Source organism: Geotrypetes seraphini, chromosome 4 (genome assembly GCF_902459505.1).
Source record: "Geotrypetes seraphini chromosome 4, aGeoSer1.1, whole genome shotgun sequence".
Classification (NCBI taxonomy): domain Eukaryota; kingdom Metazoa; phylum Chordata; class Amphibia; order Gymnophiona; family Dermophiidae; genus Geotrypetes; species Geotrypetes seraphini.
In genome coordinates, this window is record NC_047087.1 from 136,525,232 (window position 1) to 136,540,932 (window position 15,701).

General features: G+C 46.4%; 1 protein-coding gene across 2 annotated transcripts in view; it reads left to right on the top strand.

Annotated features, from left to right (window-relative positions):
- The window catches only part of PDXK (pyridoxal kinase), a 266,020-nt gene that overhangs the window by 101,974 nt on the left and 148,345 nt on the right, over positions 1–15,701 (top strand). For both annotated transcript variants that reach the window (XM_033943087.1, XM_033943088.1), the window contains exon 4: positions 12,665–12,748. In XM_033943087.1, coding sequence (XP_033798978.1) covers positions 12,665–12,748 — 84 coding nt within the window. The remainder of the gene's footprint in view (positions 1–12,664; positions 12,749–15,701) is intronic.

The following is a 15,701-nucleotide window of genomic DNA, read 5'->3' on the forward strand; positions in this document are numbered from 1 at the left end:
TCCATGTCCCAGCCAGTCACAAGGTTCAAGAAGTGTAGCCAGTGTCAATGCACAATCTCCATCACTGACCCACACAAGTGGTGTGTACAATGTTTAGGACCTGATCATCGACCGGAGTCATGCAACCGCTGTGCTACACTTCAAAATCGAGCCCTTAAATGTCGTAATATGGTGTAATCGGGCTTTCTTTCTTCCCAGAGAAGTTGGGTGATAGCAAAGACAGGGGCTGCCTAGAGAATGACACGGTGGCGGTTTACCCGCGGCCACCGCATTTTAGCCGCGGGTCACCCGCCGAAAACGGGGAAGAAAACTAGCAGTCGCTGCGGCGACGGGGACAAAGCCATTCACCGCCCACGGGGCGGTGAATGGTCTTGTCTCCGCAGTGAGGTATCAAGGATCGCGCGGTCCCCGCAGCCACCGCCCACCCGCCCGTAGCATTTAGCCAGCTCCCTCCCTCCACCTCACCTTAAATTTCAAGTTTTCCGGCTTCCTTTTTTCCGAGCCGCACGTGTTCAAAAATCCGTGCACGCGCAGCTGCGCGAGTCAATCAATCTTCTCCTCTGACGCAACCAGAAACAGGAAGTTGCAGGAGAGGAGACGTTTGATTGACTTGCGCAGCCGCGCGTGCAAGGATTTTTGAACACGTGCGGCTCGGAAAAAAGGAAGCCGGAAAACTCGAAATTTAAGGTGAGGTGGAGGGAGGGAGCTGGCTAAATGCACGGCTTTTTGAACGCGTGCGGCTAGGGAAAAAGGAAGCCGGCAAACTCGGAACGAATATAAGGTGAGGTGGAGGGAGGGTGGGGGCTGCTGGACCATTCTTCATTACTTTGCCATACTAATTCCATTTTATGTTAGGTGCCACGGACTCAGATTCGAGTCCTAGCGATGATGAGTTAAAGATCCCAAAAGAAGCCAACTTCTAAATCCAGTGGTTAGAGCTACACTACACTCCTTGTGACCCTGGGCAAGTCACTTAATCCCTATTGCTTCTGACACAATGGGCAGTTCCAAAGACCAAGACTGGCCAGTGTCAAAGACAGGATGCTGAGCTTGATAGACCCTTAGTCTCCACTGTTTTTAGTGATCAACAAAGTTCTATGTTTCTATAATCACCCTAATTCTGTTATCATTGGACTAGATATTCAAAATGATTTAAATGGCCAGGACAGGCTCCTGGCTGTTCAAATCATCTGTCCAGGGCTAACCAGGCATTTTCAATCTTCATGTTCAGCCCAAATGGTGTCACACAATTCAGCAAAAATACCCAATTTTGTTCCTCATAATTTAAATATTGCTCATAGAAGGAACAACATTGGGTATTTTTGCAAATGGAAGTTGGAGGGTTAATTCCCTTGAAACAGCCAATTGAGTGAAACATGAATTCATGCTGGGACACAAGATAGGTTGAATTTGTTTTGAATTTAAAAAGAAAAATGATCAATGAAGAATACTATAATGGCAAGAAAATATAATGATAAAACAGCAACTAATTTTGCCTATTTTTATATATTAAAAAAGTACTACATAAGGTGAATGTCCATATTGCTGTCTGTTGTTCTGCTGAGCACTGGCATTGAAACAGCAAAATGCATTTATTGCATACTTGTCCTCTGTCGGAAACATTATGGTGGTATATTAGTTGTGTTAATAAAAATTTATAAACAAAGCCCTGCCAGCTGAACATCTCTTTCTCTAGTTCAGCAGCAGGAACTTTGATTTATAAGAATGGAATACGCTAAATATTAGAGTACTAAGGCTTATATGGATGCTGCGGGGACGGTGACGGGGCGGTGAATGGGATGGCAGTGGCGGTGACGGGGCGGTGAAAGGGATGGCAGTGACGGTGACAGGGCGGTGAATGGAATGGCGGTGACGGGGCAGTGCAGAGGATGGTGGGCCGGGGACGGGGCGGTGACGGGGACAGATTTTTTCCCCGTGTCATTCTCTAGGGCTGCCATTCTCAATTTGATTGTCTCACCTTTTTGGTGATTGTAGGTGCCAGTTTCTTTTGATTTTCTTATAGGTCTTTGGCATATTGATGAGTCTTTCTACCCCACTTCAGAATCTGGGCGCCCTCTGACTTTTCCGAAAACATCTGAAAACTTGGTTATTCTCAAAAATGTAATACTTCCTCCGCTTTGTTATACTAAGTCCCTCTAAACTTTCTCTATACTGTCCTATAACCCTCATTGGAGTTCCTTCTCTATACCATATCCTGTAAACCGCGCCAAGCTCTACGATTGTGGAGATGATGCGGTATACAAACTTAAGGTTTAGTTTATTTTAGTCTCAGTAAGGTATAGTGGTCTTTAAGATATAAATTTCAGGAGTAGTCAAGGAGATATCTCCTTGGACATACCAGCAAGAGTTGGCAAATCACATAAGACTGGCAGGCCTTGTCTTTACTAAGGGCTAGATTCACTAAGGACACCGATTGTGTCCCGACCAATTTGCAACCACTTTGTGACCCCAGCCCAATTCACTAACCTTCCTCCCGATCTGATCCGCGCAAGCAAATGAGGTAAATGGCATGCAAATGTAGGAAGGCAGCGATTCACTAAATAATTTAAGGAACACTGACTTTTCCTGCTCTCTCCCGCCCTAAAATCCCTGCCCTGCAGCAAAAAACCTTGTTCTCTGCCACCCTACCTTCATCTCTGCCGCGAATCCGTAACTGTTCCGCCTCGGGGGTTATGAAGCAGAAGAGATTACACAAGGAAAAACGAAGCCGTGGGGATTTTAAATGGCACCAGGGTTGTTTTCAAAAGAGTAAGCCGGTAGTTGCCTGTTTAATTCAGGGAAAATAAAGAGAAGGGTGAAATAAAGAGAAGGGGGAGCGAGCAGATGGAGGAGAGAGAAGGAGGCGGCAGTGGTGGCAAAATATATATGGCTTACTAATATACTTTGATGCCGAGACAGTGCAGACTTCACGGAGAACAAGTGCATATGCAGATCATCTACAGGCAAAGAAGATGGTCTGCGCATGTGTTAGGATCGCTTTGCAGCAATCCGTGCAGTCGCTGTGGGCGTGCCTCTGATTGCCCACATTTGCCCACATGGAGGGTTAGTGAATCAGTCACCTGGGAAGACTCGTCCAAGGATCGGATCACTAAGATAAGTACAGTGAATATAGCCCTAAGTGCTTTGACATGGGTGTGCAGTTCTGGATAGACTACACCTTAGATCAGTGTCTCTCAAACTTTTTCGAGCTGGGCACACTAAAGGTAGTAGCCAAGGCTTGAGGCACCCAGAAGTGTGCAGACATCGCCGTGATGACATTACGCGTATGTGTGACATCATCACTTTGACGTCCATGCATGTGCAGAGGCCCTCCAGATGGGCCCTGAGACGCCAGTAGGGGGTGCCAGCAGGGAAGAGGGCCAGAGAGAAGGAGAGGCACTGGTGCCAGCTGATTGCCTACAGCAGTGTTTCTCAACTACTTCAAGCTAAGTACCCCCTAAGTCTAACAAATATCAACTGAGTACCCCAACCACAGATCTCCCTAGACCCACCCAAGCTCTGCCCCAAATCCCACCCCTTTACTAATTGTAATGCAATTTTTTTCCATTCATTTTTTATATAGACACAATATACACAGCAGATATAAATTCTCAAAACTGACACATTTCAATCACTATATTGAAAACTAGTATTTTAGCCAGTTACATTAACGGGTGCTAGAATATATGTATGTCTTTATTTCTGTGTCTCTCTTTCCCTCCCGCTGTCTTTCTTTCTGTCTGTCTCTCTTCCTGGCCCTCTTTGTCTGTCTGTCTTTCTGTGTCTCTCCCTGCCTCCTATGCAGCAGCATTTCTCTCCCCCCACTTCCCTGTGCAGCAGCCACAGCAGTAATCCCTCCCCCTCCATTTCCCTGTGCAGCAGCCATAGCAGCAGCATTCCCTCCCCCTCCATTTCCCTCCCCCCACACCACTTCCCTGTGCTGCAGCAGCGTTTTCCCTACCTCCCCTTTCTCTTCCCGCAGTCTGGCCGGCTCCCTTACTGCCCCCTTCCCTTCCCGCGGTCCCAACAAACCTGCCGATTCCAGTAGCGTGTGCAGCACTCTACACACGCTGCTTCGAGGCCTTCTAATGCCATGATTTACTCTGGCACGTCCCTGATGACATCATCAGAGATGCGGCAGAGCAAATCAGGGCAGTAGAAGGCCCCGAAGCAGCGTGTGTAGAGTCTGCACACGCTGCTGGAATTGGCAGATTTGTAGTTGGGACCGTGGGAAGGGAAGGGAAGGGGGGGGCAGTAAGGGAGCCGGTCAGAAGTAAGCTTGACTCCTACGACTGAATTTTGGCAACTTTGTTTTTAGACTACCCTTAGGCTAACGGCTCCCTTAGTTACTTTGAGAAGTTTATTTTTGTTTTAAAAGCCGCCTTCGCGGCTCCTCTCTAGATCCCCGCCTGCATCGGAAGCCTCCGACGCAGGTGCGGCTCAAGAGAGGAGCCTCCACCGTTGCTTTGTCTGTTGAAAATCATCCATTCTGTCAAAAAACAAAAATGTGCCGCCACCCCTAGCATGGCTTACTTTAGGTTTCTTCCCCCTCCCCCGTTGCCGAGTTGCTGTTAATATTCAAATGTCATCTCTCTGTCTCGCAGCGGGCTTGCCGACTCCAGCCAGACAAAGTTCATTTTTTAGTTCAAAGCTGACGCTGCGTCTCCTCTCTCGATCCCCGCCAGAGTCGGAAGTCTTCTCTGACTCTGATGAGGTTCGATAGAGGAGCCGCGGCGGGGGCTTTGAACAAAAAAAATGAACTTTGTCTGGCCGGAGCCGGCAAGCCCGCTGCGAGACAGAAAGATGCGTGGTAAGCGCGCATGCGCACTCTGCCGGCCACGGAACTACAGACCAGGCAACATGGCATTAAGAGTGCGCATGTGCGCTTAGGTAAAATTATTTCATATATAATAATAAAACGCTATCGGTGATCATCTGCAGGCTGCTGTAATTAGCTTTAAAAGTGAGATTGGGAGGCCAGGGTGGAAGCTGGAGGACGCTAGAGAGAAGGGGGAAACATGCGGACCTCCGGCAAATCAGGCAGCGTTGGCACCGTACCGCGTAGGGAAGTCAGCTGGCAGGTGCCTCTCTTCCTCCTCAGTGTGCTGAGGCATACAGTTTGAGATACACTGCCTTAGATGCAGGAGTCCACTACTATAACTTTCTTCTGTCCAATTTGAGAAAAGGTTGGGTGCATTCTATTTGTCCAGACTGGTCTGATATGGACAATAAAGTAGGTGAACTTATCTGTTAATTTCCTTTCCTTGAGTCCTGTCAGGCCAATCTAGAAACTACCAGAGGAAGCCATGCAAGGGCTCTTAGGCAGATCCAGAAAGCTAACACTTTCAAGGTAGTTGACACAATCGTATCCTTAGTACAATTATTATCTCATTTTTGGATTGGTAACCATGAAGTGAAATTTTTGACTACATCAGGTTTCACTTTAGTGGTGAATTGGGAAGACAGATAAAATAAATAACAATTGCTTTTGATTGTCTTAACTTTGATATAGAATACTGAGAAGCTGAAGGCAGCACTAATCCAAGGGAAGTTGAGATCCTTAAAAAAAAAAAAATCTTCCTCATCTGTTGGCAGGTGAACACTAGTCCTGCCAGACCAGTCCAAATAAGTGACTTAAGGAAAGGACATTAACAGGTAAATCCAAGTTTCACTTTAGATCAGGGCTGCTGTTCTTTTTGGATGTTAACTGGTAAATACGGATAAAACAAGCTGATGCAAAATTAATTAATAAACAGGTTCTGGATAAACACCAATAAAAAAAACCCAGAAAACACCACTGCCCAAAGGACTTTCTAACCTATTCTGTGTCTGTCTTAGATTTTTAATTCCATTTTTGTGTCTTTTTGATATTGACAACTTACCTATACAAAGAGAGTAGGCTGATGGACACTAAGGTTATTGGAGGGGGTGAGGGGGGAGTGGAGTACTAGATTGAAAAACATATGCTGGTTAGTAGAGAAGGGGGGAGGCAAGTACTGCTTTATTATGGAAAGAAATTTTGTTTGGGATATGTATGTATTTGAACTAGAAAAGTGCCTATACAGTGACAAACTAGAAAGTTCTTAAGTGTACAACGATTGTTATTCAAGATGTTAGGAAGTTCTTTACCCAACGTGTGGTGGACACCTGGAATTCTCTTCCAGAGGACGTAATAGGGCAGAGTACGGTACTGGGGTTTAAGAAAAGATTGGACAATTTCCTGCTGGAAAAGGGTATAGAGGGGTATAGATAGAGGATTACTGCACAGGTCCTGGACCTGTTGGGCCGCCGCGTGAGCGGACTGCTGGACACGATGGACCTCAGGTCTGACCCAGCGGAGGCATTGCTTATGTTCTTATGTTTTTCTAAGTAACTTTGGGAGTAAATTTCTCTCCAGTCAACTTGCTGGCTGTGGAGAATATATTTATTTATATTGGGATATCAAACTGTTATCCACTAACATTTACCATTAATAGCCCATATTTCCAATTACATAACAACAAAGACAAAACCAGCAAGAGAATTCAAGAATGGCATCAAATTAAAACAAAACTTAAATGATGTCATAGCTAGAGTGAACTTTGAATGGAGTTCCAGAGGTTGGGAATAAGACCAGCACTAGGCAGACCTCTATGGTCTGTGTCCCATAAATGGCAATGATATATTGAGTCCTTCACTCAAATAACAGATTCTATATCTTCTACTCAACAACTCTGTTTATAGCATCACAGAAGTTACTGAGTTGTCTCCCATATAATTGAAGTAATGATATATTGAGATCAAGGCTGGAGTGGCAACTCTAGTAGTTGGGAAGTAGAATCGGTGCCAGAATCTGTGTAGAATCTGTGGTCTTGGTCCAAAATTGGTAGAGAGAGAGAGAGATTAAACATGCCCGTGTTAATTTCTGTTACGTCCCTTCCGGATTCCATACGCTAGTGGGCTCATAATCAAAACTTAAACACATCTAAAAACCTGCCCCCAAGTCGGCACTTGGATAACCTAAAAGAACAGGTCATCCAAGTGCCAATAATCAAACCACTTTCTGGACATGCCACAGGATGTTTTATGCTTCTGAATGCCGCTGTGTGCCCAGAGCTGAAAGGGTGTATCTGGAGGAGTGGTTAGGGCAGGATGGGGTCTGACCTAGACTTAGTTCTCCTGCAGGGATAATCAAATGTTTTACTAGACATCCTGGACAAAACTTAAATGTTGTGAATTAGACAATGTAAAATCAGGTATAGGTGCCAAAAAGGTATCCAAAGTGACCAGATAACCACTGGAGAGACAAAGTAAAGATACAGACACACTCCCCCAGTGTTCACTGACCCCCCTCACACCCCTACAAAGATCAGCATAAAAAGTACATACCTATTTCCAGGTATAGGAAAGCCTAAGAGTTGCACACAGGTGTCTTAGCTTGGGGGTGGGCTAGTGAAACATAGAAAGGAGGATCCAGCCCATAAGCCACTCTAACCACTACATTTATGGTGGAACAAGTGCGCCTCCCAAACACCCCCCTTACTAACTGTACTCTACTGCCATATAAGTGCCATCTGCAGCCATAAAGATTATTGGGGTTGTAGACAGGTGGGAATAGTGGTTTTGGGGGGCTTTCTGGCGAGATGTTTATCTGGCACCCTTTTTGTGAAGTTCACAGCAGTGCCGTGTAAGGTGTCCCACTGCTCTGTTGCCATGTGTGGATGGGCAGTCCATTATAAGTTTGGCCCCTCCCATGTCCAAATGGTTTTATTCTGGGTGTTTGGGACTTGGATGAAATTCTGTTCTTCCCGTGAGAACTTGTGGCGGCCATTCAGAGAGCAGTGCAGGGCCGAGCAGGAAGCACGAAAAGCTCGGTCCTATCAGGTGCACTGCTGGGCTCAAAATGGAAATGGAGGGGACGGAGGCTCAGCTCAGTACAGGGCAAGGCACGGAAAGATCGCATCTGCCCTGTAGACCGCTGGACCAAAAGGTAAGCAGCGGGGAGGGGGTGTGTGGTTTAGTTTAAAATTTTAAAAAGTAGTTTTAAAAAAAAGTTAGTCAGCCAGGACGGAAGACAGGAGGCATCCCTCCTGTCCCGGTCTACCAGTAGACCACCAGAGGGTGTACAGGGTAGGAAGGTGAGACAGGGTAAAATGCTTGAGAACCTGAATAAATTAATGTAAACCGTTCTGAGAACATAAGAACATAAGAACTGCCTCTGCTGGGTCAGACCCGAGGTCCATCGTGCCCAGCAGTCTGCTCACGCGGTGGCCCAACAGGTCCAGGACCTGTGCAGTAATCCTCTATCTATACCCCTCTATCCCCTTTTCCAGTAGGAAATTGTCCAATCCCTTCTTAAACCCCAGTACCGTACTCTGCCCTATAACATCCTCTAGAAGCGCATTCCAGGTGTCCACCACACGTTGGGTAAAAAAGAACTTTCTAGTATTTGTTTTGAATCTGTCCCCTATCAACTTTTCCAAGTGCCCTCTTGTTCTTTTATTTTTTGAAAGTTTGAAGAATCTGTCCCTCTCTACTCTCTCTATGCCCTTCATGATCTTATAAGTCTCTATCATATCCCCTCTAAGTCTCCTCTTCTACAGGGAAAAGAGACCCAGCTTCTCCAATCTTTCAGCGTATGACAGGTTTTCCATACCTTTTATCAGACGTGTCGCTCTCCTCTGAACCCTCTCGACTAACGCTATATCCTTCTTAAGGTACGGCGACCAATATTGGACGCAGTACTCCAAATGTGGGCATACCATTGCCCGATACAACGGCAGGATAACTTCTTTCGTTCTGGCTGTAATACCCTTTTTGATTATACCAAGCATTCTATTTGCTCTCTTAGCGGCCGCTGCACACCGTGTCATCGGCTTCATTGTCATGTCCACTATTACCCCCAAGTCCCTTTCCTGGGTACTCTTATTCAATAACATCCCTTCCATTGTATAGTCGTATCTCGAGTTTCTGCTCCCCACATGTAATACCTTACATTTCTCAACGTTGAACTTCATCGGCCATCTTGTCGCCCATTCTTCTAGTTTATTCAAGTCTCTCTGCAATTCTTCGCAGTCCTCTTTAGTCCGAGCTCCATTAAATAGTTTGGTGTCGTCCGCAAATTTTATTATCTCACACTTCGTCCCTGTTTCTAGATCATTTATAAAGATATTAAATAGCATCGTCCTGAGCACCAAGCCCTGCGGGACACCACTCGTGGCCCTCCTCCAGTCGGAGTAGTGACCCTTCACTCCTACCCTTTGTTTTCTACCCTCCAACCAGTTTCTGATCCATCTATGTATGTCTCCTTCCACCCCATGGTTCTTCAGTTTCCGGAGTAAACGTTCATGGGGCACCTTGTCAAAGGCTTTTTGGAAATCTAGATATATGATGTCTATGGGGTCTCCTTTGTCCATCCGTCTGTTAATCCCTTCGAAGAAGTGCAATAAGTTCGTTAGGCACGATCTTCCCTTGCAGAAACCATGCTGGCTGGTTATCAGAAGCTCATTTTTTTCAAAATGTTTATCAATGTTTTCTTTTATCAGTGCTTCCACCATTTTCCCCGGAATTGAAGTCAGGCTCACCGGCCTGTAGTTTCCCGGGTCACCTCTTGATCCCTTTTTAAAGATGGGCGTAACGTTGGCTATCTTCCAATCCTCTGGGATCACGCCTGTTTTCAGAGATAAGTCGCAAATTTGCTGCAGTAGTTCCGCTATCTCCTCCTTTAATTCCTTCAGAACCCTTGGATGTATCCCGTCCGGACCCGGGGATTTGTCAGTTTTTAGTCTTTCTATCTGCCTGCGGACGTCCTCAAGGCTCACTTCCATGGATGTTAATTTTTCTGCTTGACTTCCGTTGAAGAATTGCTCAGGTTCCGGTATGTTGGACGTGTTTTCGTTTGTAAATACAGATGAGAAGAACATGTTAAGTCTTTCTGCCACTACCTTCTCCTCCTTCACCACTCCCTTCCTGTCTCCGTCATCCAGCGGTCCCACCTCCTCTCTAGCCAGCTGCTTCCCTTTAACATATCTAAAGAATGGTTTGAAATTTCTAGCTTCCCTGGCTAGCCTCTCCTCATACTCTCTTTTGGCTTTCCGAACCACACGGTGACATTCTTTTTGATACTTCCTGGGAGAACGGTATAGAAAAGTGAATGAATGAATAAATAAATAAATAAAGAGCCTGGCAAGGATTGAGGGGGGTGGGTACAGAACCTGGTAGGGTAGGGAGGGAAGAGGGCTGGGTGAGCTAGGCAGGAAGTGAGGGGAGGGCTGGGTACAGAGCTGGGTAGGGCAGGGAGGGAAGAGGGCTGGGTGCAGAGCTTGGCAGGGAGTGAGGAGGGCTGGGTACAGAGCCTGGCAGGGAGTGAAGGTAACTGGGTGCAGAGCCTACTGAGGAAGGGAAGAGGGCTGGGTGCAGAGCCTGGCAGGGGAGGGTGTGAGGGCGGGGACACTGGGTGCAGATCCTGGCAGGGCATGGCACATTAATATTAAGCCCCAATCTTATATTCGAGTCAACCATTTTTCCTCCTTTTTTGGGGGGAAAAATGGGGGTCTCTACTTATAGTCAGATTGACTTATATTCGAGTACATATGGTAACTGGATATGTTTGCTAGCTCTCAGGCTAAGGGGGTGGAGCATGTGCTCACGAAAGTGTTGGATTTCTGCAACTCCTGGATTGCGGGTTGGGATTGAATACCTAGCGCATGGAATCTTACAGGGACTAACAGAAAGAAGATTATCAAAAGTATAAATCTAATCTTCTAATCATGAAGAAATAGAACTTGTAGAGTACCAGATACAACTCTGACCATTCTGTTGGGTAGATCATTCTGGATGGACCATTCTGGTCTTTATCTGCTGACTTCTACTTATGTTGCTATTACAGATTTAACAACTTTGCAATTATAGTGAAAACTTCCCCTCCTATCTAATCCCCTCCTCTATCTTGCTGCACAAAATATAGATGGTTGTGAAGTAGAAACATGGAAACATAGAAGATGACGGCAGAAAAGGGCTATAGCCCATCAAGTCTGCCCACCCTACTGACCCATCCTCTTAAGTCTATACCTAGGGACCGATATTCATAGAAACATAGAAGATGACGGCAGAAAAGGGCTGGAGGTATTCCCTAGATGTGACAAAGAACTCTGTTTGGGCAAAGTTATATGGATAATATGCCTATGCCCTGGCCACCCTGAGTAGGCCCACTTGTACTATCAGAAGCAAAGCAGGGTCAGGCTTGGCTAGTACCTGGATGGGAGACCACCTGGGAATGATAAACAAAAGAAAAGTTTTGGAGACGATGCACAAAGTGCATGATCTTTAATCAAAGTAAATGCAATGTGGTGATCTCAATGCTGGTTTTCAAATGTGATGATGCAGGACCCAGGTGCTGTAGGGTAAGGACCTCTATGTTGGGCAGCAGCGACATAGTCGAGCTGTACACTGTGCAGGAGAAGGCAATGGCAAACCACTCATGTACTCTGCAGTGAAACATCACAGGGTGGATTCCTCACTGTGCATGTTGCCATGGACTTGGTGGCATGATCCATCCGTCCATATGGATAGTGCAAGCTGCTGAAAGAACTGGGTTAAAGTTAACCAGATAACCTTAATGGAATATATTCTGCAGTAGACTTATTTGGCTAAGTTCCACCAAAAATTTAGGTAAAGTTATATGAATAAATTTCAGTTTTGGATTTGGCTTTAAAACTTACCAGAAATCTGTATTTCGGTTGGGTCAAAAATGCCTGTGTCAGCTTAAATCAGAACTACAGCCCTGTCACCACTGCCGCAAGTCTGTTCCCCTAAGACTCTTCAGGGCAGAGAGCATCCCGTGTTGCTTCTGCCTCTGCTCGCTGTGTTTTGAAAATGGTGACCATGACTTTCTGTAGCAACAGATGACTACCATTTTGGAATTGGAATAACAATTCCTAGTCACTCCTGCTGATGCCATTTCTTATCTCAAAATAGTGTCCGCAACGTCTCATGGCAGTATCACAAAGCTGCCGTAAGAGGTTGTAGCCATCATTTTGAGATTGGAAATGGCATGAGCAGGAGTGACTGGGGATTGCTCCTGCCCATGCTGGTTCCAATCTGAAAATGGCGGCCACAATTTCCTGCAGCAGTCTCGCAATGCTACTACGGGAAGTCACAACTGCTATTTTTACAATACATCCAGTGAGCGCAGGAACAACTCAAGATGCTCCTGCCCCGAAGAGGCCTCTAGACCATCAGGGTTTTAGAAGGTAGGCCCTGGGAGGACCTATGTGTGTGTGTGGTAGGGGTGGGAGGCAGCCCGGGGAGGGGAGATGGGCTTTCTATCTGGAGGACAACAGACCTGCGGTGGGAGAGGGCACAGTTCCTTCTTTGGTTCCAGCCAAAACTGAGCAGCCAATTTTGGCTGCAGATTCAGTTTTGGCTGCAACTAAAGCCACCAGTTTCAGCTGGCCTCTAACACTTATAAAAAGCTAAAAAATGAATTCCTAATTACGATATTTACAGTTTTGTTTTCTATTTCTTAGTGACAAATTCCTAAGTCTGCTTCTGCCCATTGATGCTCTTTGTACCTCTGCACTACTGTCATCCTCTATTCTTTCCTTCCTGTTTTTCTTGATTTTTTTGGATGCAATCTTTGTTCCAACTGACTAATTTTGCCTTTATTTCTTTCTCTTTTCTAAAGGATACACCAGAGACAAATCCTTCCTAGCAATGGTGGTAGATATAGTGCAAGAGTTGAAATGCCAGAATCCCAAGCTAGTATATGGTAAGAATGGTGTGCATATTGTGTCATATCATGAGGAGTACAGCAGAATATGATTGTAGGAGGTAGCCTTAATCTAATGTAGGCATAGAGTGGGTTGTGCACTTCTAACAGTACAAGGCTTGTAGAATGCTAATTCAGAACTTAACTGCTAAATGTGATCCATTAGTTGCTTTTATCTCAGTCCCCTGGTTATTGCTTCTTCTGATGTACCAGTTTGTTGGTTGTAGTAAACAAAAATCAAGCAATTAAACCCAAATCATTAAATAAATAAGGGGCCCGTTTACTAAAGTGTAGTAAATTTTGCTCTTACCGCACATTTCATGCAGAAATTAATTTGCAGCCTTTATAGTAAATTCAGGGGCATGGCCAACACTTGCCATGCATTTAGTTTTGAAGTCAGAGAGTTACTTCCAGTTACTATTTTACAGGCAGTGCTGATAGCATAGACACTTACTCTTTCAGGTGCTACATTTAATATGGGACACTGAAGATGAAGTAAATAAAGAACGGATGCAGTGGTACACCCACTTTTCCATCTGATCCCTGTTCCCGACCCTACCCCTAACATTTATCAACCCTCCTATTTCCCTCCCCACACGAGGAGTCCCTCTGATCCCAATCTCAGAACATGAAGCCAGCCTTTCGATCCCCCCTCCCTCAAATAAAGCAATCCTCCAATCTCCCCTCTCCAGAAATGAAAAAGCCCTCTGATCCAATTTGCTAAAAAGCTCCCCTTTGATTCTGCCCCCCTCCCCAACATTAAGCCCTACCTCTGACAGCAAATCCTGCCCCTATATTGCCCAGCCAGCTCCCCTACTAGGGGTCAAGTGCCATTTTGGAGAAGTCATCGACCCAGGTGACAGTGGGGTAGAACTGCCACCTGCTAAGACATGGATTGCCACATCCTAGGAGGGTGGACATGAGTGGGGAGTAGGAGTATTTGTTGGACAGGCAATGAAGGGCCAAGATTTTGCTGTCAGGGCAGGGCTTCACATCGAGGTTGGGATCAAAGAATAACTTCTTATTAGCAGGTGCTATCAGAGGGCTTTTTCATATCTTGGGAGGGGGATAAAAGGGCTGTCTCATGTCTGAAAAGGGGGAGTTAGAGAGCTACTTCATGTTTAGGGTCAGAGGGGATTCTTCATGTGGGGAAAGAGACTGAAGAACTGTTTCAAAGTCGGGAAGTAGAATTGGGAGATTGAGGTTGCGCCGCATGGCCCGCATTAGTACTGGTCAGCTGAATTAGCATCTGTTAGTATACAGTTGCACATACTGTCTCCTCTTCAGGTGGTGGTAAGTTCAGCCATGCTATTGACAATTGGGAAAGCTAGTATATGGTAAAGACCCAACCTTCTCCCACATTAAGCAGCTAACAAAGTATTTTTATGCAAAGGCCCCAATGTTAACTCAGCACATAGTGGTGCAGGCCTGCGTTACTTACTACCTTGCTGATAACCATGTTGGCTGCTTAATGTAGCTTATTAAAAGGGCCCCTAAATGAGCAAACTCATAGAAGTGCAGCGAGTTTTATCCCAGGACAAGCAGGCAGCATATTCTTAACTAATGGGTGACGGCACCGACGGAGCCCCGGTACGGACAATTTTAGAGTGATTGCACTCTAAGAGCTTAGAAAGTTCTAGCTAGGCTGCACCGTGCATGCGCGAGTGCCTTCCCGCCCGACGGAGGCGCACGGTCCCCAGTTTCTTAGTTTCCGCAGAGCTAAGCAGACGCGTGTTTTTCAACGGCTGTTGGAAAATTTTTTTTCTCTGCCTTCCCGCTCACGTATTTTTTGTCTTTTTGGAAGCTTCTCTTCCTCTTTTTATTTATTTCTCTTTATAATCTAAAAAAAAAGTAAAATTTTAATTTTTTTCGCGGGTTTGCCCCGGCGGGGCCTGTAGTCATCATCGAAGCCTCCGCTTTCGATTTGGCGGAGGCCGTCTTTACCTTCATGTCCCCTCAGCCAGGTTTCAAGAAGTGCCAACAGTGTGCCCGGCCCATTTCGTTGATTGACCCGCACAACAGGTGCTTGCAATGCTTGGGTCCGGATCATAGGGCTTCCACCTGCACCCATTGTGCTACTCTAAAGAAGCGTACTCTAAAGAACAGGCAGCTTCAACAGAAACTTTTGTTTGGCATCGGCACCGGCGTCGACGACGTCTCAGCCGGCGCCTACTTCATCGACGCTGCGCGATACCGCCCCGGCGTCGCAACCCTCAGGTAAGCCGGCTAAGAAGTCTTCCTCTTTGGAGTGTCCTCCGGTCGCTATGGCAGAGAGTCCAGTCCTGCCGACCTCGAGGCGCTCCGCCCCTATCGAGGTGAGTGCATCCTCCTTGGCCTCCTCATCCTCTGTGCATTGAGCGGCACCGCAGGTACCGCAGAAAAAGAAAGCGATACAGGTGCCTTCCTTGGATGACCGGATTACGGCTATCCTCCAAGTCCAACTTAAGGAGCAATTACAACAACTCCTTCCTGCTCTGTTGGCACCGAACCTTCCAGTCCCGGTCCGGTCTGAGCCGCCGGTACCGGCCGTAGAGCAGCCTCTATTGTCAGCTTCTACTCTGTCGGTACCGGTCCATTCTGCCTCCTCGACTTCCATGCCAATTTTGTGTGCGGAACCGAGAAGTCTTCATCGGGCTGTTCAAACCACCGAACCCCCACTCCTTTCTGATCAGTCCCGGCACCGACAACCTTTAACTTCCCCCGGTGCCACTTCCTTGCGTTCCGGGAAATCGGTGCGTAAGACCCGGCACGCTGAGCCTTCCACACCGGACTCCCGGGGCCGTGTCTCTCAGGTACGGGACCCTGATTTGTGGGACGACTCTGAGGAGCCTCTGCTCTCTGAGGACGAGGTTTCTTCAGTTGAAGAGGACCCCTCTCTATGGGAACCTTCTTCCAGACCGGAACATTCCTCCTTTACCTTCTTTTTAAAGGAGATGTGTGAGTCTCTGTCTAT